The sequence below is a fragment of the Caretta caretta genome, chromosome 2 (assembly GCF_965140235.1).
Source record: "Caretta caretta isolate rCarCar2 chromosome 2, rCarCar1.hap1, whole genome shotgun sequence".
In the NCBI taxonomy this organism is placed as follows: domain Eukaryota; kingdom Metazoa; phylum Chordata; order Testudines; family Cheloniidae; genus Caretta; species Caretta caretta.
The window spans coordinates 229,718,919-229,743,523 of NC_134207.1; the positions used below are offsets into that span (position 1 = coordinate 229,718,919).

At 42.5% G+C, this 24,605-nt stretch overlaps 1 protein-coding gene and 1 long non-coding RNA gene across 4 annotated transcripts in view; one reads left to right on the forward strand and one right to left on the reverse strand.

The window, feature by feature from the left end:
* The window catches only part of CUBN (cubilin), a 222,911-nt gene that overhangs the window by 92,665 nt on the left and 105,641 nt on the right, over positions 1–24,605 (reverse strand). For all 3 annotated transcript variants that reach the window (XM_075125891.1, XM_075125892.1, XM_048838028.2), the window contains 4 exons: positions 16,569–16,743; positions 13,128–13,309; positions 4,771–4,927; positions 2,618–2,734 (listed from right to left, as the gene is read on the reverse strand). In XM_075125891.1, the coding sequence (XP_074981992.1) occupies positions 2,618–2,734; positions 4,771–4,927; positions 13,128–13,309; positions 16,569–16,743 (631 nt within the window). The remainder of the gene's footprint in view (positions 1–2,617; positions 2,735–4,770; positions 4,928–13,127; positions 13,310–16,568; positions 16,744–24,605) is intronic.
* Positions 12,104–24,605, forward strand: part of LOC142071206 (uncharacterized) — a 63,922-nt gene continuing 51,420 nt past the window's right edge. Inside the window, exon 1 of the long non-coding RNA XR_012667251.1 lies at positions 12,104–12,549. This is a non-coding gene — a long non-coding RNA (uncharacterized LOC142071206). The remainder of the gene's footprint in view (positions 12,550–24,605) is intronic.

A 24,605-nucleotide genomic window follows, 5' to 3' on the forward strand; every position in this document is an offset into this window, starting at 1 on the left:
GATAATGGATAGCAAAAGCTTAAGTGCCAGTTTTCTCTCCCTATGTCAATCAGTGAACTAAACTGGTGTCTGTTTATTGATCATGAAGTATAAAATCAGAGATAGCCTGTTTATTGTTACATAGAGTGAGTATAATGTAGGTGCTTATGCTTATTGTAAAAATACTGTTAAATCTTTCAGGATTTCATGACACTATATTGGACAGTACTCTCTAGTGCAATCTGCTTCAGATTTAATTACTAAAGATTTAATACTTACAAACAAAAAGAAAAGGAGTACTTGTGGCACCTTAGAGACTAACCAATTTATTTGAGCATAAGCTTTCGTGAGCTACAGCTCACTTCATCCTGAGGTGCCACAAGTACTCCTTTTCTTTTTGCGAATACAGACTAACACGGCTGTTACTCTGAAACCTATACTTACAAACAGAATTTTTTAACAACCTAACAACTTCGTAATTATATGTTGAATGATACCCAATAGACAATTCTGCAGATATTTTAAAATATCTCATTTCTGCTTTGATAAGCCCATGAAGTCCTGTCCCTTGTAATCTATAGTATAGAACGCTATGAAATTCAAACAGACTTTGCCCAGCTCCAGGCTCACAATTAGCTGGATCTTGCATCACTTTTCAAAACATTCCATATGTATCAATCTGTCTGGTCAAAGAGCCATTCATTAGCACCTTCCGCTATGCTCATGTGAAATTGGATTTTCCATACTGTGATGCTTTAGGCTACATGATGAAAAGGAGGATTTGGCCCTCAGGATTTTTTGACTGTCATACTGCTTTTTGTTTGTTCATTATGGCCACTTCCTTCCATAATTGCTGGGGAAGATGAGAATAGCAACTTGCCTCACAGCTAGTACCTGATAATAATTGTTCCTAATCTAGGAGTGTTCTCGTGTCTTGAACAGGTCAGAGAGAGAAAGAGAGAGGCCTGTGATTTTAATAATGGGAAGATATATGTGGGAGCACTATGAACTGCATTTGGAGTGGGGTAACTCCATTAATTACAATTGTTCCACCCACACATACCGAATTTGGCAAACACATTTTTTTTTTCTAACCAGGCTAGGAATAGTGAGCTACAGGGAAGTGAAATTACAGACAGAAGGGTTGCATTCCGCAGGGTACGACTGACTGGCACTCAGTGGTATAGTCTCTGCTGTTCTGTTCTCCCCTTGTGTGTACCAGTAGAATCAATCAATCACAGCTATCAATGCTGGTCCTCAGGGTATAAAATTAAAAGTAAATCACAGTGGGTGGTGAAAGTAGGGTGACTTGTTGACCCTGTCAATACAAATAGAACAAGAGGACCCTGCTGTTTCCTGCCAATGGCTAAATCCATTTTTTATGTCCATGTACTGTTGACATGACTGTAACACTATGTGAACTGCATAATGAAGATATACCTGTAATATATGGAGGTATCTCAATGATACATGGAGGAATCCTTGATTCTCATTTATACTAGTTATATACCAGTGCAATTTATTGGCTCAGAAGAGTTACTCCTGATGTGCACCAATGTATGTGGGAGAAGAATCGGGCCTACAGTCTCCTCGACTGGACAAACAACATCCTAGAGAAAGATGCCTTTGAAGATTTTGCACGTTGTAGATCAGAAACAGTTTTGAATGACTTCTTTTTTCTAGGATTTCCATCAGAGTCTATGTTTTTATATCTATCTCCTTTTATTTTTCTCTGTCTAATTTGCTATTGTGTGCTTTGGCAGACAGATTTTCATTTTATAACCCCTCTGTCCAGATGATTCAGAACGTTTTCTAAAATTCTCCATGTGGGCGGAAATGTTCCATGGTTTGTGATTATATCAGGTGAGCACCAGAGGTATATTAGCCACCATGAAAAATAAATATTGACAATTACTGCACAGTGTTATCTGGGATACCATAATATTTCCCTAGTCTCTATATTAGGAAGTGGCCCATTCTAACAGATAAAATTGGGTAATTGTTGGCAAATTTTGTCTTGTTAATCACAACCATTGTAGACCTATGTCTACAATTAGGAAAATCTGAGAACACGCCTATGCATATATGATTTATGTTCTCCTATTTCTGATTTTTGTTCTCCCATTTCTGCTTTAGTTTAAACTTCTTATTAAAATAGCTTCCTCCCTCTCCATGCCAAAAGAGACAGTGACCAGATACCAGCGCTTCTCACACGACTCCATAGATTGTCTCACTAACAGTTCTGGCTGCACATCATATTCAGCTGCACAGCCTGCAATTCAGCCCTCGGGTCTCATCAATCTGCCAAGATAACGAAGTTGTAAATAGGTTTCAGAGGAACAGCCGTGTTAGTCTGTATTCGCAAAAAGAAAAGGAGGACTTGTGGCACCTTAGAGACTAACCAATTTATTTGAGCATGAGCTTTGTAAATAGTTTTTTCTTCTGTTTTTTCATTAAGCCCTAAATCCTTTTTACAGCAAAATGTAGTTTCTGGCAGATTAAGAGATCCTCATTCTCTCCAACCTACCAGGAGGCAGGATTTCCTAGAGAAGAAAGGGAGGAATGTTGCATTGTTACCACAGCAGAGATGAGGACATTAGTCATCCAGCAAGTTTCCCACCAAAATGTTTTTACTTACATGGCTCCTGGGCCCGAATAATCCAGCTGCAGTTCTGATTGTCTGGGTACTTGGCAGGATACAGAGGAGAGGAAATTGCTGTACCAACTGAATCTGTCTCTATGAGACTTCCGCATGCTTTAGAATAAAACACACACACAGCACATATATAATGCACATCTTTGACAACTCTAGTGAGCTGGGGAGTGATAAAATGGATGCATCAGAACCTAGCATGCTCTTGTCAACTCTTCCAGGGACTGAAAATTAAAATCTCTGAAGCATTTAATAAATAACTTGCCCAAAAAGGTCAATGGACCAGATCCTCAGCAGCAGCCACCCTTGTGCTCCGCCAATCATGGGGCCACTCTAATGCTAGTCAGAGCAACTAGGGGGCTGCTCTTATCTAACAGCCCCTAAGGGCCATTCTGGGAGCCATGGATTGTCAGGGTTTAGGGGAAGCCCCAGTCAGACCCCCATTTCCCTGTTCATATGCCTAGGTTGGCAGCTGGAAGGAAGGATGGTATAGGAACTACTCTAATAGCTCCGTGCCGCACAAGGATCTCCTTGCACTGGCAGGCCCCTCTCGTCTGGATCCTCTTGTGTGGCTGGATCAACTGGGCCTGTGCTGTAGGATTGAATCTTGTGCGCGTGCATAAACATATGGACTGAGTTCTTTATGCTGCGCCCTGCCCTAAAATGCCTTTCCAGACCATGCTACTGAGAGCCTGAAGAATCACCGATCGGTGGGTTTGGAACAGAGCCAAGATTGGGCCTGATAAGTTCCATCCCTCGCTCCCTATGGTGATGTCTATGAGCAGCTCCATGCCAGAATGTACATTTTCAGGGGAGTTCCTAGGAGCACTGAGAAATACTGCTGCGTTTGGCTCGCTTTCAGCGCTCTGTCTAGTACAGGAGCACTATTTGTTCTAAGGGTGGAAAACCTCCCATTGAAGGCAATAGCAAAATTCCCATTGACTGCAGTGCAGCCAGGTTTTCCACTGGAGTGTTACAAGTCCTAATCTCAAATATTCCTTGGAAGATTACCGAATTATCAGTCAGTGGACATATTTGTGTTTGTATGTCTAGTCCGCATCCTACTGCCAAAAAAGTTCTGTCCTTGTAAAAACAAAAAGTGTATGCATCACAATATGGCATTTTATCACATGTTCACAAAAGAGTGGGAAATGCAATGTTATTTGCCCAGTACTTTCTCAGTAACATTGCTTAACAGCACAGAGACCTGGGAATATGGGACAAAATTTGGATGATATTGAAGACCTGGTGTGGTTATCAAGTGATGAACAATTTAATGTGCTAATAAATTGTTATGTTCTGCAAAAAAAAGTAACATCAGTTACAAGCTGTACGTTATCATTAGAATGAACTGTATAATAAATCTTTTCTAAATAATTTTAGATGAAGCATCTTATTTTTAACAGTATTATTTTTTCTCTGCACTGCACGGAACAGTTTCCTCTGGGAGAAGGATGCACTGAATGACTTAATAGGTCTTTTCCATCTCTAATTGCTAAGAAAGAAGTATAGATTGCAAAAGTTTATGAAGTTTTTCCTTAATGATAAAATAGAGAAATGTTATCAATATGCTGAACAAATACAGGATGAGATTCTGTGCTACTCTAAGAGGTATAGCAGAGAACTTGCATCTCAGGGGACTCTAAATCACCTTTGCCTGTGTTGTTCTGGAGGCTGGAGAGGCCCCCCTCTGTATAATTCATACAGCCCTGGGGGCCTGTCTAAATTATGACAGGCTCCTTGCACTGCCCTATGAGCTGCAGCCCTACCCTTGACACACCCTCTACACCAGAGCTTGCAATGGGGTCTTTGGAAACCAAACTTGCAGATGTCTCTCCAATGCCTATGCAAGGGGAATCCCCCACCCCACAACCAGGACTTTTAGGGTCCCTTTATGCTGCTTTGGCCCTTGTACCTGGTGTAAAGGTGGCAGAGCAGGTGTGTGGATCTCACCCTAAGTCAAAATATTTTGGTTTGAACCATTCTCAAATGAAAAGTATCTAGTCAATGCCCTCTTAAAGCCACATGGCATATGTAGAGACATCGACACTGGATATAAGTTGTCCTAAGAGATTACATCTAGTAAAAGAGTAATTTGTGATCAGCAGAAAGGGTGTTTATGTCACTGAGGAACTTGCCTTCTGTAAAGTGAGCGCTGAAACCCCTGTGCTGGTTGCTGCTGTTGGAACGTAACTGGATGAACATAACATTCTGGGTGGATGTGATGGGCCTGGGATGCTGGGCACCACACAGTTTTTCAAGAAGTGGGGCTTCACTGTCTGGGCCATCAAACACCTGTATAAAGCAGCAGTGTGTGGAAGGAATAATTAGAACTTCAGATCAATACATGTGTCCATTTCCCACCCAGTGTACACTGCATTAGCCTTTTTGGCAAATGTTCATTTATACACATATAGTTTTGGTCCAGAACAGGAAAATTGATCTTAGTTTTAAAATCCTTCTGTCTATCAGCTACAGTACAGTAAGCTCTGTGCTCATGAAGAGAATCCTCTAGTACATTTACCTCTTAATAGGCTCAGTCAGGAGCCTATTAAGCTGCAAAAAGTGGGAATTTGCAATACCTGTCCTAAAAATCACTGAGTTCTATCATTCAAGATTTGTTATGCAACTGAAGAAATTCACCAGCCTTATGGCATAACTCTCCAAACCTATTATCCCCAAAGCAAAACTGTACTCATCAGAGCTAAGGCACCTGGCTTTACAGGCAGCAGAATACAAGAAATAGTCCCAATAGTCTCTAAAATGTTGTCTAACATTTTTATAAAATAGTTATTTTTCTGTACCATATGAATTATCTGCAAAATATATCACACTTACAAGTCTGGTGGCCTTCCCCAAGGAGCGTTGATAAAACTTCCATATCATATCACACTATCTATCATGTGTTCCATATATTTCAATCTCTGTACAAAACTCATATTGTTATGGAAGCAACCCAGGAGTGTTGCAAACCCACTGGTGAACTCACTTCTAAGTAATGCAACCATTCCAGACTTCGGCAGAACCCTGGGTCCACAAAACAGTGGCAAATGACCCATATTTTACTGTATATATGTTTAATACCCTCCCCCCTCCGTTATTCTTTGCTCCTTATGGCTGAAAACCTGAGTAATTTTTATTCAATCAAAACCTAAGTTTTGCCTCAATAAGGACCTCAGGATTTGGTCTTAAATGTACGTATCTTCCACTAGCATCAGTGAGAGCTATGAGCATGTACATAAGGATAAGAAACCTCAGCCAGAATTTTCAAACTTAGGTCCCTAAAGTTAGGCAACTAAATCCGTATTTTCATGCTTTATTGTGGATTTTGGTGCCTAGCTTAGACACTCCAGTTTGGAAATGTACTTAGAGAAGGGGAGAGAAGAGAGGGACAAGGAATGTTCAAGACCTCAGCACCAATTGTGCGGGAGTTGCAATAACACATATTTAATATACAACAGATTTAGCTGAATCGACTAGGTGGACTATTTCAAAACAATTTGCAAAAGTGTAACTCTGCCCTTGGTGCTCATGCATGCAACACAGCATAAATCATCATTCAATAAAAAGGAAGCAAGCAAGCAGGAAGAAAGATGGTTTTGCAAGACATCACTTTTAATTTCACCACAAGTTGCTTTTCTTCTTTTTTTAATGCAAGTTGGAGAGAGAGTTTTTTTTTCTTCCAGTTTGTGGTCTGCTAAATCAGGAGGCAAGAGAGAACAGAGGCTTAACTTTAACTCTAGACTAATTGGTTTCTAGTTGACACTGAATCAGTATTTAAAACAAAAAAATAAAAAAGAGAAACCACACAGAAAAAAATTGGTTACTGTCACTGTGTGTCCCACCCACAACAGCTCTTAGAGATCAAGCAAGCATGATTAGGAGAGGCAGTCCCACTGTGGCTGCTGGCATTGGCTAAATCATTTAGAACCCTGTGTGTATAGTGGGGCTGGTGCTGATATTTGAATTTATCAGCATAGTCTCATGACTTGAGGAGGAAGGATGATCTAATGGGTAGGATACTGGCCTGGGACCCAGGGGAGTTGGGTTCAATTCCTCACTCAATCACAAACTTTCTATCTGACCTTGGTCAAGTCATTTAATATAGCCTGCGCCTCAGCTCCCCATCTGTAAAATGGAGAAAATACTTCTCTAGCTCACAGGGGCCTGGGACCCAGGGGAGTTGGGTTCAATTCCTCACTCAATCACAAACTTTCTATCTGACCTTGGTCAAGTCATTTAATATAGCCTGCGCCTCAGCTCCCCATCTGTAAAATGGAGAAAATACTTCTCTAGCTCACAGGGGCCTGGGACCCAGGGGAGTTGGGTTCAATTCCTCACTCAATCACAAACTTTCTATCTGACCTTGGTCAAGTCATTTAATATAGCCTGCGCCTCAGCTCCCCATCTGTAAAATGGAGAAAATACTTCTCTAGCTCACAGGGTGTTGTTAGGATAAAATCCATGAATGATTGTGAGATGTTCAGTTGTTATGATGATAAAGGCCAGATAAGTAAGCATGTAGAAAGAATCAAATGACACCACATGGTTAAAAGAGATTTCCCCCTTTCATATATATGCTATGCAATCTATGTGGTTCTTTAGAAATGCATAGCAACACTGTGCTACAATTGAAAAATAAAACCTTTCTCCTGATACTATAGCACACAATTTAATTTTCCAGCCTCCAGTGACAGAAGGTACCTTCCTAAAAAAAAATAACAAAAACCAGTATTTTCAAAAGGGCAACATGCCGAGATGAGCAACAGAGGACAAGCTCCCTGTTTAATCCATCCACACACACTACTTAGCTGAAACTGTTTTCATGAATAAAACATTTGCCTCCTGGCTCATCACATTGGCCGGCTCTGCGGGGCCCTGGGAGAGAGTATTAAATGTACTATAATGTCTAGACAGATAAGTAGCTGGTAAAGAGGGCCATGATAACCTTCCATTAAACCTTTTCTTATTTTCTGGCTTCCAGACAGAGTCCAACCCTTAATATACAATATGGAATGTTGAATGATTCTTTCTCCGCACCTGTGTTCTGTACATTTCTCTACTTAAATCAAGCTATACGGAGTTAAAAACTGTAGAATGTTAATAGAAACAATGACTAACCAAGTGACCTGGAGCAATTAAGTCACCTCCCATCTCTAGACAGTAGCAATTAGATTTTATCGATGACTAGAGTTGAGGCCAGCTATTACATTCCCAGACTGGAGAGAGAGGGCCAAAACTTCAGTTAGCTTAAATCAGCATAGTTTTTGGCTTCACTGGGGTTATGCTGATTTATAATAGCTAAGTATCTGGCCCCTAAAATGTAGACTATTACGAGGCTGCTGCAATTAAGCTGTCCCACGAGGGGAGATTTTTATAGATAAGTAAAGTAAGAGACTAATATTTTGTACCAGTGGCTCATTAGAATAAAGAGGACTCCGCTGATAATGTCATGAGAGGAGTGGAGAGTCGTATATGTGTTTCCTAAATCAATTATATTTGCTGCTTGCAGAGGGCTTTCTTGAAGATAGTAATGTCTCCTTCTTCAGAAACCTAGCAATGAATTCTGTTCCTCACACCTTGTTAAAATTCTGATCCAAGTATTAACCCAACATAAATAATACTGAGATATCTATTTCTATGAAGTGTGATACAGGAGGGCCAGGGAGCAGTGGGAGAGTGCTAGAGGGAAAATATATAAGCTCAAGGCTAATTAAGGTGTGGTTCCCTGTAGACTAGGGAAGGTGGCTGCAGGTTAATTGGAGCACCTGCAGTCAATCAAGGCCCTGTTAGGAACCTAATAAAGCCCCCTGCTTCAGGCAGACAGAGAAGGAGGGGGAAGGAGAGAGGACTGGGGATGTGTTGAGAGATTTGGAAGACCTGAGTACTAAAGTAAGGGAGACCCTGCCCCAGCATCTAAGGGCCGAGGGTAACCCCACCTAAGGGGGATGAGGGCAAGAAACCCGCAGGGGTAGAGAGGGGCTGGGACCCCACCCCAGCTTCCCTCCTCTACCACCTTTCTGGGTGGGTAGCGGGGCCCTTGGCACCCAAGAGCAGGGGCAAGGGGTGGCATCTTGGCTCCCCACCAAAGAAAAGCGCAGGACCCACCAGACTAACATTGGCCATCTTGTCACAGAAGTTACAGGAACTAAAGATTCAGCAGCAGCAGCAGCAAATCTGTATTTTCTGACAACACTATTATTTATTACCTCTAACTGTTTTGTAAGGCACATTTTGATACTGAGGATGGAATGGAACGTAAACCACAGTTTTTAAGACACTATGTCATGCAATGCTTGAGTTCCACCATCACTTTTGAAAGTTAACCGTTAAATATACGAGAACGGAGATCCCTAATGCATCTTGCTAGCTGCAGTAGTAAAGGAAGATTATTCATCATTATTTTAATCAAATCCAAATCTCCTTTCACGTTGCGCAGAGTAGTGCTGTGCTTCTCTTTTCCTCTATACATAATAAGCATGACTAAATGATTCATTGCCTTCTTGTTGCAATTAGAGTGGCCATGACACTTGTAAAAACACATGAGAGAGAGAGAGAGCGCCTTCAGTCTTTGTAGCCACATTTTTAAAATCTCACTTCTGGCTACTTTCCCTCTGAAAGTCCACTTTTCCACCACCTGGAATTGTTTGAAAATACATCACTATTGCATGTCTCTGAAGATGACATTTCCTTATTACTGTTTACTGATTTTTACACTGGCACAGGGGAAAAATCTAATTTATTTAATACAAGCCTCTGCAGAGAAGAGACTATTTCTCCCCACCCTTTAAAGTTCCTCTCACTTCAAGCATAGTTTTCTGAGCTATGCCTTACTATTCTCTTCAGATACTTGCAACAGTTTTTGGCTTACGATCACACTGTAGCTTCACGTTTCATGCCTGTTAAACAAGAGGTTGTAATATGCAGGAATTATCGCATCCTTTGTTGTTTTATTTCTGTTTTCCTTTCAAAAAAACAAATAACTGAGTTAATTGCAAAACAGAGTCCCCAGATATAAGCATGGGTGCAATGTGAAGAGATCTGAATTGATTATTCATTATTTGCATTACAGTAGCACCTAAAAGCCCTTAACCAAGGTAGGGGCCCCATTGTGCTAGGAGCTGTACATATACATAGTAAAATACAGTCTCCTGCCCCAGGATCTTACTGTCTAAGTTAAACAAGAAGGAGGAAAGAATGGAGAAAGGAAATATTATTATCCTCATTTTGCAGATGGGGAATTGAAGCACAAGCAAGGCAAGCAACTGGGCAAAGTACACACGTGAAGTTTGTGGGGGACCAGAAAATGGCATGCGGCTCTCCTGAGTCACAGTGAGTCCTTAACAACAAGGCATCCCTCCTCCCTCACAAAGCAATTGTGCAATTGAAAGCCTTGCATGAAAAGATTCCCTGTGATGTGTTACAAATGGTGTTTCAGTTACACATGCTGTCTCAGATCATGTGGCAGGGACTTCCGGTGGGTCTAGATGGGTGGGGATGAAGGAAAGATGTTAGTACGGTAAAGGGTGGAGGAGAGTCCCCACAGGAATACACAAAGCAAATTAAACCCATAAAGATAAGTTCTAAAAAAGGGTGGAAATCGGTATATTACTCATTAGAGCATTCTTTCCTATGGAAAGGACATGAAAAAAACAAAAAACCCAACCCACCAGTTTCCTTAGCTGCCTATATTTTCCATCTATGTTGCTTTGAAATGTAATTACTAAATGAAATTCACGGTCACATATCCACTTAGAGATCTCACAAGCAGCTTCTACTCCCTCCCCTTTGGCTTCCATTACCATACAATGCATGTAACTCCATGGGAGGAAATGCGTGCTAATCACTTCCAGTTGTTAAAGGCAAATGACTCCCAGCTTACTGGCATGGCAGACAGGAAAAGAAATCTGATCCCTTCATTCCTTGTCTTGCCGGACACCAAATTAGCACTGAAAAGCCATCCCCAAACTTGTCTCAGTCAAAACTCTGATTTTTCTTTTGGTTTCAAAATAACATCCCCCCCGCCCCCCATTCTAAAATAACTTTTGGTTTAACTCACAACTGGAAGCTACAGTTCACTAATACTTCAGGATTTAAATATCTCTTCCTGAACAAAGAAAGGTGGATTTTGCACATTACTGTACAGAAGGCATATTTGTATGGACAGCAAAAATACAAAAACAAAATGGTGGATGCTTTTATGGCAATAAAATAAAATAGTTTCCTCTGCAGGGCAAGGTCCTCCTACTCTTATTCATGTGAGGCGTCCTACTGAAGTCAGTGCAACCACTCACATAAATAAGAGCTGCTGAACTGGACTCTTGATTATGTCCACATAAATAATTAAAGACCCAGTTTTTCCCTTAGACCCAGAGAGGCGATGGGAGTCATGCTTGCATATCTAAGGGCAACTCTGAGCCTTAAGGCCCTGATCCAGCAGACATTTACGCACAAGTTGCTGCTGACATCAGTGGAATTACTCATATGTGTAAATCTAAATGTGGGCTTATATAATTTGCACAATTTGGTCCTAAATTTTGAATTATTTTGTTTAATCCACACGTTTTGGTTTTGTATTTTTCTGGCAACATTACCATTTCAGATGTCCCATGGGCTGCCGTGTTATCTTACCTTCCACACCTTTGCAATGTCACAAAAAAGCCAGATATTTCTCTAATACATTTTCCCCACCAAGAATATCACAGTTACATTGAATGTCTTAACTGAAAACTATAACCATGTTTCATATTGCCTTGTCTTAGCCTATGCCATAGAGCTGTGAAAAGTGAACATCCATTGGACAAAGATGCTTTGTTAAAAAGAAATCTATGATTCAGTTCAACAGAAATCAGACTTTTCTTTTAACTGGTTTGGCACAAAAAGTCTTAGCAAATAATTCTGTTAATAGTGATGCCCTGTTTTCAAAAGACCCTCTGTTCCTGCCTGCTTGAATTCACTGTGAATGAAGGTTTATCTTGGAGAGAGAGGCTGAATTTTGGTTTAGGTGGTCCACTATGTTTTATCTGTACTGTACAGAGTCACACAGATCACACATTCCTTTCTACTGAGTGAAGTGGAATCTGACATCACAGGTCAGGATTCCATGTCTCTATTCTCATGAGGCTTATAGTGCCAGACTTGCAGTGCTCTTCATTTTCACACACTGATTGAGCTGCAGCCTGAATTTCTGGGAGATTAAAAGAGCTCAAAAACCAGTAGCAATGTGAAGCTTTAAGAGGGCAGGCTCTCTAATTAAGCAGTTAAACAGCCAGCCAAGGATCACTTTAATGTGGTGGACTGTGATGGGGTGTACCATGAGAAGGTAAATTAGGCCCAATTAACCTATAGGTTGCACTGGGAGGAAAGCCAGGGAGGACTGAGACCTAATTGCTGACAGCTCCCAGCTGAGAAGGAACAGGCAAGGCAAATATAAAGCCAGGGAGCTGGCAACAGAAGGGGGCTGTAGAGGAGTAGTCTGCAGTCACTTCCTGTGAAGAGAGAGCTTGGGCTGGAAAACTCAGAGAGATGTGGGGAGCCAAGAGGTAGAACTGCCAACTTGGAAGTAGTCCAGAGGAAGAGCAACATGGTCTGGGAGTGAGCAGGCCACTGTTGCTAGAGATAGGGTCCCTGGACTGGAACCTGGAGTAGAGAGCAGGCTTGGATTCCCCTCCCAGCCGCTGGAGGAGTGGTACGGTCAGAGCAGTGAAGGGAAGACTGCCATTTTGTACAATGGGACTTTGATACCCTGGAAGAGGGAAATGTGTATAGTGACCTGGCTGGAGGGCCAAGTCACGAAGAGGGAATATCCTGAGTTGCAGAGGGTGTGAAAGGACAACAGGAGAGATGCTGCTGGAGGAGGGTACAATGGCTGGCCAGAGCTAATCCCTAGAGTTGCCAGGAGGAGGTGTCCACTAGTGGTAAGTGAATCCCATGACATGGCACATAAAAATAATAATCAAGCCAGAATTATTTTTGCCCATGGAGACATCTCTCTACAACTCTGTAACAAATTCTATCTGGTCATGCCATTATATGGGTGACCAACGTGTCTCCGAGTATGCAATGAGCTTATGTCATAGCCTACCCCATGAAAGGGCAAATCATAGTCACATTCCTGTCTGTGCAGGGAATGCTCACTCCATGCACTTGTCGGGCACACACAGCCCCTAAGGATGCTGGGGGAGGATGCAGCACCATAATACAGGTGCACCATGTCTCTCTAAAGGTGCCCTGGGATGCCAGGGAAGCATGTTCCATGTGTAATTGGTAGCTTATGGGAGAATGCCATTACTGGTGGAGCAAAGAGAGCTGGGTCACAGATTTAATATAGTTTTAAATTTGAGGGTTAGCTCTTAAATGAATAAATGCAGAACATAATTGCATGGCAAATATCCTGAAACCAACTGCAGCCTAGATTGTATAGTAAATTTCCTCTTTTGCAAATGTTTCCCCAAGACTTGTTAAGGAAACTTTTGAAACATCCATTGTTACTTACAGCGACATTGTTGTAGTCACATGATTGGCGAAGTCCAATGTCAAAATCCGTGAAGTTCAGTAAAACACGGTGGCCGTGGTCAACTTGGATAACCCAAGCACAATCAGTGTTGTCATTGTAAGGTTGAGGGTAGTTTGGAGAATGGATTTCACCACTGGAAGCTTGGAAAACTCCTCCACAACCTGGAAAGGGAGTAATCAACATTTATCAAAAAAACCTCATTTATCCTTAGCAGGAATTTAGCTGACTTTTCACCTTAACAGTTAAATTCCTTGAGTTTCTTATTTTTCTGTTAAGGATTCAGAAATCACTAAATTGCATCTGACCAATACTTCATCTGGCCCAGTATCCTGTCTTGGCCATCTGGCACTGGTCTGGTCAAAGTAGAAAGTGTAAAACTTTCATAATGGACAACTATACAACACCTGTACCTATGAGGGAAATCCAATGGTTGGATTTGGATCAAAGATTAGGAGTAATTTAAGTAGGGGGTGAGAAAAGCATTTCTGAAAACATAAGAACAACCTTGATTCTCATCTCTCCTCCATAGATAGGATTTTATAGGGACAGTCCCGACATTTGGGACATGTAAGGCGAAGTGGTGGCCTTGGGGAGAATAGGGGGTAGGTGGGAGGGGGAGGTGAGAAGAGGGGTTGGGGGGAATTTTGGATGTGCAGCGGCCAGAGAAAGAGGTGACTTTCCCCAGCTCCAGGGCTGCGGCTGCTTGGGAGAGATGGCCCTCCTTCCCAGCCCCAGCTTGGAGGCTGCTGTGGTGGGGGAGAGAGGGCACATCCATCTATTTAGAAAGGTAAGACTACTGATATTAAAATATGAGTTCTGTGCTACGTGCATCTGACGAAGTGGGTATTCACCCACAAAAGCGTGTGCTCCACTACATCTGTTAGTCTATAAGGTGCCATGGGACTCTTTGCCACTTTTACAGATCCAGACTAACACAGCTACCACTCTGATGCTTTTATTTGTAGAACAAAAAAGTTAATTTTTTCATATAGCGCTTTTATCTAAAGTGCTTTCACTAGTTAGCTAATGGTACAAACAACATTAGGAAAGATCATTAAGTGGTCTGTCGAGACCCTCAGCAATTTTCGAGTGGTCCACGAAAGAAAGTTTAAGAATCACTGGTCTACACTATGGCGGCACAGCTGCAACAGCTGTACTGCAGACATGGCCTTAGACAGGATGAAAGTGGGACACAGGCCTTGCATTGACTCTCTGCATAGACCCAAATTTCGCCCAAACATTTTGACGTCTAAATAAGCTTTCACTTTGATGGTGTTTGTGCCCTCATGAGCAGACTTAGATGCAGTTTTCTTCGTGTCAGCGTTCATGGAAAGCAAATCTCAGACCCTTATCTCCCAAGCCAAGATTAATTTAAGGAAATTTGTTTTGGGTGGAGGCAGCAGTACTGTAGTTCATTCCAGTCTCGTTATCCAATCTAGTAACAGAAACAATCCTAAATAACTTTGTGGGCAGTCACAGAGCTTGAATTGTGAATACAGAGTACTTGCAGTGACTATTTGACAGGTGATCCATCTGCTGAAGTTTGTTTGCATAAATTATATTTACACATGACCGAAGAACTAATACATTTGTAAAAATGGTTCTTTAAATCTGAGAAGGAAAATAATCTAACAGAATCAAGTCAGCTCAGCTCCTGGGTCTCAGCCCGCAGAAAAGAACTGGAGGGTGCCATGCACATCCTTGAGGCAGTAGTCCCCTTGCAGTTATGTGGGTGCTCCATGAATGCATTTTGATTTCGTCCTCTTCCAATAATTCACCCAGAGCGGGACACCACACAGAACCAGAGGTATGCCAAGTCTAACAATGTGAATCTATGGAGGCTAGGGAAGGGAAATTTTATATTTCACAAAATAATGCAGATATATCTGAACAACAACTACGGGGCCCATTCTATGATGGACACATGGGAGATATATGAACTGAAACCTAAAACTTGGGTGTCTAAAGTTCGGTACTTAAATACCCATTTCAGCATCTAAATACTGCAAGCGAGCTGGCTTTCAGAAGCCCTGTGCACCCACATGGACTTCACACTGTTGGGGAAGCATCTCTGGATTTAGGTACCTAATTTTAGGCATCCAAGTTTGAAAACTTTGGTCTTCACTTTTATTACCGAGGCCGAGCACGTTAGCCAGGCATTTTTCATTTCAAAGGGTACAGAATGTAGCTAAGCTTGTCATGACAGTGTGAGGGGAAGGGGGCTCTGGAGCCCATACAATGGGATGCAGAGGTTGGCATAGCAGGCCAACCGTCATCAGTTTATTACTGAATAGTCGACTACTTAGGTGCACAATAACCCCATGACTTATTGGATTGCCAGTCTCTTCCAGAACCTCCTTTCTGAAAGTAAGTGTCAGTTGCAGCAAAGCCATATACAGAAATCATGTACTTTGTGAAAGGAAATACACAAAACGGAGAGATTTCTTTTTTTATGGTTTGGATTCTTTTTTTAGGGCTCTAGTCCCTTTCCAGTTTCCTTCATTTGTATGTTGCAGTCTAAAGGGCAATACACAGAGGAAAAACAAATGGAGAGGGACAAGCAGAGCTGCCAGTGACTTTTGCAAAATATAGGATTTAAGTTTAACAACAAAGTCATTTTGAAACTGTTGTTTTTTTTTTTCATTTCCTGCAATTCAGCTGCAATTCAGTGTTCCCAAATACTTTCTGGTAAATCAGAGGGTCCAACAATTTTTTGGAAAATTGGTGCTGGCAACCAGCATCTAAATATATGCTTGTAAATAATCCTCCAACATGCTTTTCAACATTCTGAACGTAGGGCCTTTAAAAAAGATTTTCTGTACTGTTTGGAAAAGCACTGTCGTGTATTTCAGTGTCCCCTATGGCATTTGCCTGCTGTCATTTGAAAGCCTCTTGTTTCACTGATTACCGGTGAGGCTTTGAACAAATAATTGCATGAGGGATGGGTGAACCCTACAGAGTTAAGGTTTTACTAATCACTCCAAATATTTTTGGAGTTCACAAGGTTCTCAAAACTAGTTTGAGTTCTCAGATCTTTCTTCACTTTGTAATTTAAAACCAAAAGAGCCACTGAATTTAAAAAAAAAACAAAAAAAACATTTTTGTCTAGCTATACGGGAGCCTTTCAGATTAGTTATGGATAGAAGAATCCCACACAAGACCACGCTGCAGCAAGTGCTTATACTACATACAGCTTATTTACTGCATTTATTTTCCCATTAGAATTTGTCTTTCTTCCCCTATCCTCTTTTCACAGTTTCTCCTAAATGAAATGCAAATCCAGTAATGTTTTGGTTCAAGTCAAACTTTCAAACCTGCAATATATGAAATGGTTAAAAATGAATGCAAAACAAGTTCACTCATTCCCGCTTCTTACTGGACTTTGTCAGTTTTCATCAGCAATGGTCCCCACAAACTCACCTCCTGGTGTTTCTTGCCAAGTGGCATTGAACCCCCTCCCATTCCTATTTCTATCTGTCTTGAATCGGATTGCCATGGCATTGCCAGTGCTGGAGACTCTGAGGGGGTTCTGTGCTGGTCTTGAAACACACAGTTGGGCCAACCTAGGAGACAGAAAATCAGGTCCACCATAGATCTGGAAATAGAAGAAAAATTGGAGGTAAAAGCCTTTTAAAGAGACAGTTCACCATAACCGAGTAAATCACAATCAACGGTGCAGATGGCTTTCCTTACTACGTTCAGTATTTGGGAAATATTATATTATGAACATTCAAAATTAACTCAAAAACCCAAGGCCCTAAAATTATTGACCATGACTTCAAATGTTAAAAAACACACTCACTGTTGCAGTATGCTCAAACCGATCAGCCATGAAAAAGATAACATTTCAGAACTACCCATATTCAGTGTGTTTATAATATGAACAGAAGTTGTTCAAAGGATATTAAGGAGTGATAGCCAAAACCAACAGGGTTATTCACACATTGACCTCACAACTGGGTTCTCTTCTCCTGCATGGTCAATGTACCATCCTCTGAAAGTTCATCTGATGTCTGTCAGAGGCACTAAAACCTTGAGCCACCATCTGTGAGTGAGTTCAAGATTTTAGATGAACTTTCACATGGTCCATGCATTAAGTAAGAGTCTTCTTCTGGAACTTAAGCCCTCTTTCCCCTCCATACCATCCCCTCCAAACTATATCTATATGCAATTAGAACATTGTTTTTGTGAGGACACAAACATGTGCTTTTCTTGTTCTTGTGGATACAGCCTGTATCTCTTCCCTGAAACGTATGCTGATTAGTTGTCCTCATTCGGGGTGTTTGGACTGACTTCTTAGTTTTAGGCCAGATTCTGCCATCTTTGCTCAGGTTGATGGTACCTCACTCTGTAATGCCATTGACTTAATTGGCTGAATCAAAGCTACTGGGCCTTGATCAAGGAAGTAAGATGAAGTCTTTCTAAAACTCTTTAGAGACAAAGGTATTCCTGGTACTGTTAAAAATTCTCATCTCCACAGAATGCAAAACACAGGCATTTGGGTGTCATTGTTTCTTATTTAACAGAGTTAATCTCACCAAAATCTATCTGTCATGATTCTCAGATAGTATCATACTGAAAGGCCATCAAGCCCACCACCATTACCACCACCACCGTTCCACACTTTAACAAATGATTCTTGAATTGTGTAGTCAGAATAGAGTGGAACTATGTAATTCTTCTTCAAATTCTCCAAAGTTTGGATCTGGGGTTTGGTTTGGGCCTATTTGTAATTGGTGGGCCAGACTTGCCCTCCCTTCATTAGCATGGCTTCTTGCAGCTGCAGGAAGGGCAGATGCTGGGTAAAATTTTCTAAGCCCCACTGAAAGTCGGTTGGACGTAGATGCCTAAGTACGGGCCCAAGGGTGGAGGCTGCTGAGAGGATATACTGGATTACTGTTGTCGGGAGCACAGCAGGCTCTCAGCATGGTTGCTAGGCAATCCAGCAGGCCCAGCTGGGCACTATGACCCTTCTCCAAATGGGTGCTTCCTGACTGGGCAGAGGAGCCTGCGGCCTGCTACCTGAGTTTTGCAGAAGCATCGCAGCAGCTGCTCAATGAGTATCATGACTGCAGTTGCATTTGCCCTGCTCCTGCTTCCAGTCCTTGTTCCTGTCCCTCTGTGGCCTGGCTCAAGTCCTTGCTCCAGTCTTGTTCCAGTCCAGCCTTGACTCCTAATCTAATCTTTGACTCCCTGCCTACTCCTGATCCTGACTCTGGTTCTGACCTTTGGCTTGGCTTCTCAACCCTAACTTCTGCTTTACCCACAGCCTGGTAAACTCCTGAATCTACATTTGCCACTACTCCAAACTGCCACCCCAACTAGGGTTGCCACTTTTCTAATGGCTGGTAACCTGATCTCTGGGGCCCCACCCCTGCTTTGCCTCTTCCTGTTGAGGCTCCACTCCTGCTCTACCTCTTCCCCGACCCCCCCAAGGCTCTGCCCCTTAGCTCGATCCTCTCCCTCCTACTGCCATAAGGTTGCCACATCTGCCTACACATCCTAGGGGTAATAAGCACAGTTTGCATACACATGTGGGATCTTCATTTACAGACACGCATTTGAACTTCTCTATTTTTACACACGCACATGCGTGCACACACACATGCAGTGGGAGGTTTGCTTCATCAGCACACCCATTCTGGGGAGCAGGGGAAGGGCGCTCCCACTTTTTCACATACAGCTGGAATGAAAGGGAGGATTCCTCCCTACATTTACATGGATGCCCAGACAGGGAGAGGGACTCCCCTCATTTGCACTAGTACCTAAGAAGAAGGTCCCACTCATCTGCAAACACAGTGGGAGTGCGTAAGGAAGTGAAACAGACGCTCCCCTTTTTGCAGCACACTCACCCAAGAGAGAAGAAGAGGGGAGCGCACACACACACACACATTTGTTCCACACCTGCCCAGTTCCCACGCCCCCCCAAACTTCAGTCTGAGAAACTTTCAGAACTTTCTCCAGTTGGGTGGTTGGGAGTGGACGGAGAAGGGAGGGCTGCAGGCTGTGACTGGCTGGGCTCTCTACCCGTCCTCACAAGGGTGGTGATCATTCACTGGTAAACATCTCTCAGTGAGTTAAATTCAAATTGGCGGCGAGTGGTTTCCACAGATGAGAAAAAAACAAACAAACCAGACATCAGGCCTTGTCAAATGGTACCTGGACCCACAAGCTGAAACCCAGACTGTCCGGGTGAAAACTGGACAGATGGCAACCCAAACCCCAATCACCAGACAAGGTCCTGCTCCACCCACTAAATAAGCACTATTCACACCCCTGCAGTTTACAACAATTTCCCCAGTTGTTCAACAAATGTCTGTGCCCATTCTCAACCAGTGCCAATCCAATCTGTAGTTGTTCTGGCCCCTAACGTTACATTAGAAGATGATAAATTGTAGCAACAAACTCCAGCAGGCTTTCTACCATCAGGGCCCTGTGCTTAGAATTCTGGTAAGAGACACAAGTAGAAACCCAGGCTGAATCTGTCCCAGTGTTTTAATAATCTGGTGAACTTCAAAAGGTTCAGAAAAGCCCTGTGAATTCACCTTCAGGTTTTGGGATGGGAATACCACAAGAACCAACTTTCCATGTGCCATTGCCACTTCTGGTCTCTTCTGAAAATAGTTGCAGACAGCAGCAAATACAATCTGTTAACAGACTCCCTCTGACATTTTGAGCCTCGGAAATGGTTCATGTGCTGTCTAAGCTCGAGGCCAAAGTTCAACTCAAGTCTTTTAGAATCCTGAACCAATGCCTCCACCCCCTAAACGCCAGGGCTAAATGCAAGGCTGCTCTACATATTTTGCTTCATTGTGCCCTACCACAATGGGATGCCCCACCCAGCCCTGCTCTTAGGGACATGGGGCGGGGGGCAGGCGCGGGGAGACAACAACTTGGCCTTTTGCCAGTGAAAACATTCAGTAGAAAGGACAAAGCAGCACCTCCTACTCTGCACCTTCAGTCCCTCTAGGGAGTAACAAATAAGTTTTTAACTATTACAGACTCTACAGAACATCAAGAGGTTTCAGTCTTTGTTTTTAGTGGCTGATTTCACAAGCCTAATTGCCTGAATGTTTGTTTTAATTTTGGATGGGAGCACATTTTTTGCTTCCAGAGAGAAGCAGCATGATTTGAATCTATAATGGCTCCTCTGTCACCAATTATCTAAAGACATTCTTGAGAAATCAGAATGAATGAAATTGCTGTTCAAATGTGGGCTTCATAATGAAGCAGCAACAGTCCTGGGAAGAAGCATGTGTCTGTGCTTGAAGCTCCTTTTCAGCAGTGAAACCTCACTATGCGGATGTCTGAGGGGGCTAACAACTCCTGCAACTGTCAGAACAAAGTCTGTTCACAATGTGATCCGTTTTTCTCTTGCTTGTGGTCCCGCCCCGGACTCAGAGCTCTAGCATAGTGTGTAGCCACAAACATATTCTAAATCAGTGGTTCTCAACCAGGGGTCAAGCAGGTTTCAGGGGGTCCGTCAAGCAGGGCTAGCGTCAGACTTACTGGGGCCCATGACAGAAAGCCGAAGCCGCACTGCATGGGTCTGAAGCCCGAGGCCCTGAGCTCCACCACCTGGGGCTGAAGCCAAAGCCTGAGCAGCTTAGCTTCATAGGGCTCCCTGTAGCATGGGGCCCCAACAACTGCCCTGTTTGCTACCCCCTAATGCTGACCCTGGCTTTTATATGCAGAAAATCAGTTGTTGTGGCACGGGCGGGCTGTGATGTCCTACAGCATGCGGGGGGAGGGCCTTAGAAAGATAAATGGTTGAGAACCCCTGTTCTAAATCGTCTAAGCCTGTCTGGTAACAATATTTGGCCAAAAAAACTCCAACCCCTAAATCACTGAAATCTAATGAAAATAATGCATATGTCTCTAAGATATTCTCAGGGAGGTCTACACTACAGCCAAAGTTGATCTAACTTGCGTTGCTCAGAGGTGTGAAAAAGCTCTCCCCCCACAAAGTGATGCAAGTTTCGCACCGTACACACTGGCGCTATGTCAGTGGGAGACGCTCTCCCCCCACCAACACAGCTTCCACTACTCACCAAGGTGGAGTAATTATGCGGACGGGAGAGCGCTCTGCCGTTGGCATAGTGCGTCTTCACCAGACATGCTACAGTGGCGCAGCTGCACAGATGTAGGGCTGTAATGTAGACTTGCCCGCAAAGTATTCCCACTTTCCTGAGGACACCTTCATGCTGTGGACCAAATTCAACCCTGACATAAAATCCCCTGATTTCTGTGGTGTTACACCCAGGGTGAAATGAATTTGGCCCATCTTGAAGAGTTATACTTATTGCTGAGTTTCAGAGTAGCAGCCGTGTTAGTCTGCATTCGCAAAAAGAAAAGGAGTACTTGTGGCACCTTAGAGACTAACACGTTTATTTGATGAAGTGAGCTGTAGCTCACGAAAGCTTGTGCTCAAATAAATTACTTAGTCTCTAAGGTGCCACAAGTACTCCTTTTCTTTTTACTTATTGCTGAGACCATCAAACCAAAAGGGCAGAGGGAAGAAAACGTTAGTGGAAACTGAATTTGTTGGTTCCTTTTATGTTATTGGCCTGTTTCACATTTGTCTTCTGTACAGTTTCAAAATCAAAAGGACTAGTCAGAGCCAAGCAATTGTTGCTTTATTACAGTCAGGAGTGGATTTTCTTTTCTCCTTTGTGCCAGTTCAACTGATCAGATACTTTCAAAAGGGCTGCAGCAAAAACAAGCCAGAGTGTTTCCATGACAAAAAGCAATAAAATGTTACTTTTGGCTACAGAGGAGAAAACCAATAGTTACCACATGAATGTCTAAAACAAAAAAGGGGAGAAAGGATGGAAAGAATTCCAGGGTGTGGTTCATGCAGAACTACAGTATGTCTGAGCTGCAAAAACATAAATACAAAATAAAGTAATCTGAATAGAGCACTTGATTTAGAGATAACGTGTTTTTTTTTTAATTGGGGTGCTGGGCATCTCAATAAAGCTGGTGGTTTTAGTCTGTTTTTATCTTTTGCTTCTGCCCTGTTAGCTCCATTTATTGTTACAATCAAGTCAGCATTCCCGAGTTACGAGCAACAGAGAGGCTGTTTTTATGTGACCAGCTATCATCATGACACAGATTTCTGAGAATAAAACTGGTCCCTGTTTAGACTGACTGCTTGGTAAGAGGGGAATAGGCTTTGATGGAGAGACAAAGTTATTTGTGACATTAAGATGTAATCAACCTGTCTCTTTATTTTTAAGTAAAAGGAAAGGATACATTGGCAAAATCCTTTCATTTCCAATCCACAGTCCTATCTTGTTATGGCAGCACAAAATTCCCCTCTGAAGTTTACAAAATGCTAATGGATGATAAATAGGACATTAAATAACTAACAATGGAAACATAATTTTTCTGTGTATGTGTTTTCAAGGTTAATTTTAAACACTTTCATTATTGCCCAACAGGGATTTCTTCAATTATTTTAAAATGTAAAAACACCCCCATCAAAAGCCAAGAAAATGCCCTGGCCAAGTGTCATTTTTGTTTTACTGTAGCACGTCAGGAAATGACTTCCTTTCAAGACATGGTCCGTGCAGCATTTTAAAAGGCAACTGAACTCTGTTTCTTTGACAGAAGCCCTCACATCATGAGAAGTCTGAAGAACGATCACAGTGGCCAGTATTGACATGATGTGGGACCATTTCTGAAGCACTGGAAAGTGCAGTTTATTTTTTTCTAGAATGCATGTGTTGGAAATGCCTGATTTCAAAGGGGATTTCTAACAGCAAACGCAATGTCATCTACAGTTTCTTGCACTCCGAAGAAGTGGCTTTCACATGGCAGAGGGGAGCTTTCCTCTGTGGATGAGGCTTGGAGCTTTGTATGCTGTCAAGGTTCCTTCCCCACGCTGAACTCTAGGGTACAGATGTGGGGACCTGCATGAAAGACCCCCTAAGCTTATTCTTACCAGCTTAGGTTAAAAACTTCCCCAAGGTACAAACTTTGCCTTGGCCTTGAACAGTATGCCGCCACCACCAAGCGTTTTAAACAAAGAACAGGGAAAGAGATCACTTGGAGACGTCTTTCCCCAAAATATCCCCCAAGCCCTACTCCCCCTTTCCTGGGGAAGGCTTGATAATAATCCTCACCAACTGGTACAGGTGGACACAGAGCCAAACCCTTGGATCTTAAGAACAATGAAAAATCAATCACGTTCTTAGAAGAAGAATTTTAATGACAGAAAAGGTAAAAGAATCACCTCTGTAAAATCAGGATGGTAAATACCTTACAGGGTAATCAGATTTAAAACATAGAGAATCCCTCTAGGCAAAACCTTAAGTTACAAAAAGACACAAAAACAGGAATATACATTCCCTCCAGCACAGCTTATTTTACAAGCCATTAAACAAAAGAAAATCTAATGCATTTTCTAGCTAGATTACATACTAATTTAACAGGAGTTGGAAGGCTTGCATTCCTGATCTGTTCCCAGCAAAAGCATCACACAGACAGAACCCTTTGTTCCACTCCCCCTCTCCAGATTTGAAAGTATCTTGTCCCCTCATTGGTCATTTTGGGTCAGGTGCCAGCGAGGTTACCGTAGCTTCTTAACCCTTTACAGGTAAAAGGGTTTTGCCTCTGACCAGGAGGGATTTTATAGCACTTATAGATTTGTATACAGAAAGGTGGTTACCCTTCCGTTTATATTTGTGACATATGCTTCGGCTAATATTTTGAAACTTGGGTGAACTACATTTAGGCTGTATACACTATGAACTATGGGTGTGATTCCCCTGCTCGTGTACACATACTTGTGCTAGGTCTCATTGAGTTAGCGCAACTATAAATAGCAAATTCGTCGGTGATCCCGCAAGGTCGAGGATGATCTCTTTCACAGGTGTTTATTTTTATGGGTCTTTTGGTGACTAGGATTGTTGGCAGACATTGCAAGTGGTGTCGGAAGTCAGAGTTGTGCTGTGATCACTACATGACAGTTGTCTGTCTTTTCTTTTCGGGCATTTTTCCAAAAAATGGATGTTCCCTTCTCTGACAATTCTTTGCCAGTTATCCCTGTCCTGGGCTACAGTCTCCCAGTGAGTGGTGTTGATGCCACATCTCTTCATGTTTATCTTTAGGATGTCTTTAAAATGTTTCTTTTGGCCTCCCTGTTTCCTTTCTCCTTTGGTGAGTTGGGTGTATAGCAATTGTTTTGGTAAGTTTACATCACGAATGTGCACACAGTGCCTGCTCCACCTCAGCTGGTGCTGGATAATCAGGGCCTCAGCACTGAAGATGTTGGCCGCTATGAGGACACTGACATTAGTGCAATGATCCTCCCACTTTATGTTGAGGATCTTCTGAAGAAAGTGCTGGTGCTGGTGTTCCAGGTTGTTCAGATGTTTTCTGTAGGTCACACAAGTCTCACAGCCATAGAGGAGAGCTGTGATTACCACTGTTTTATAAACTAAAAGTCTAGTG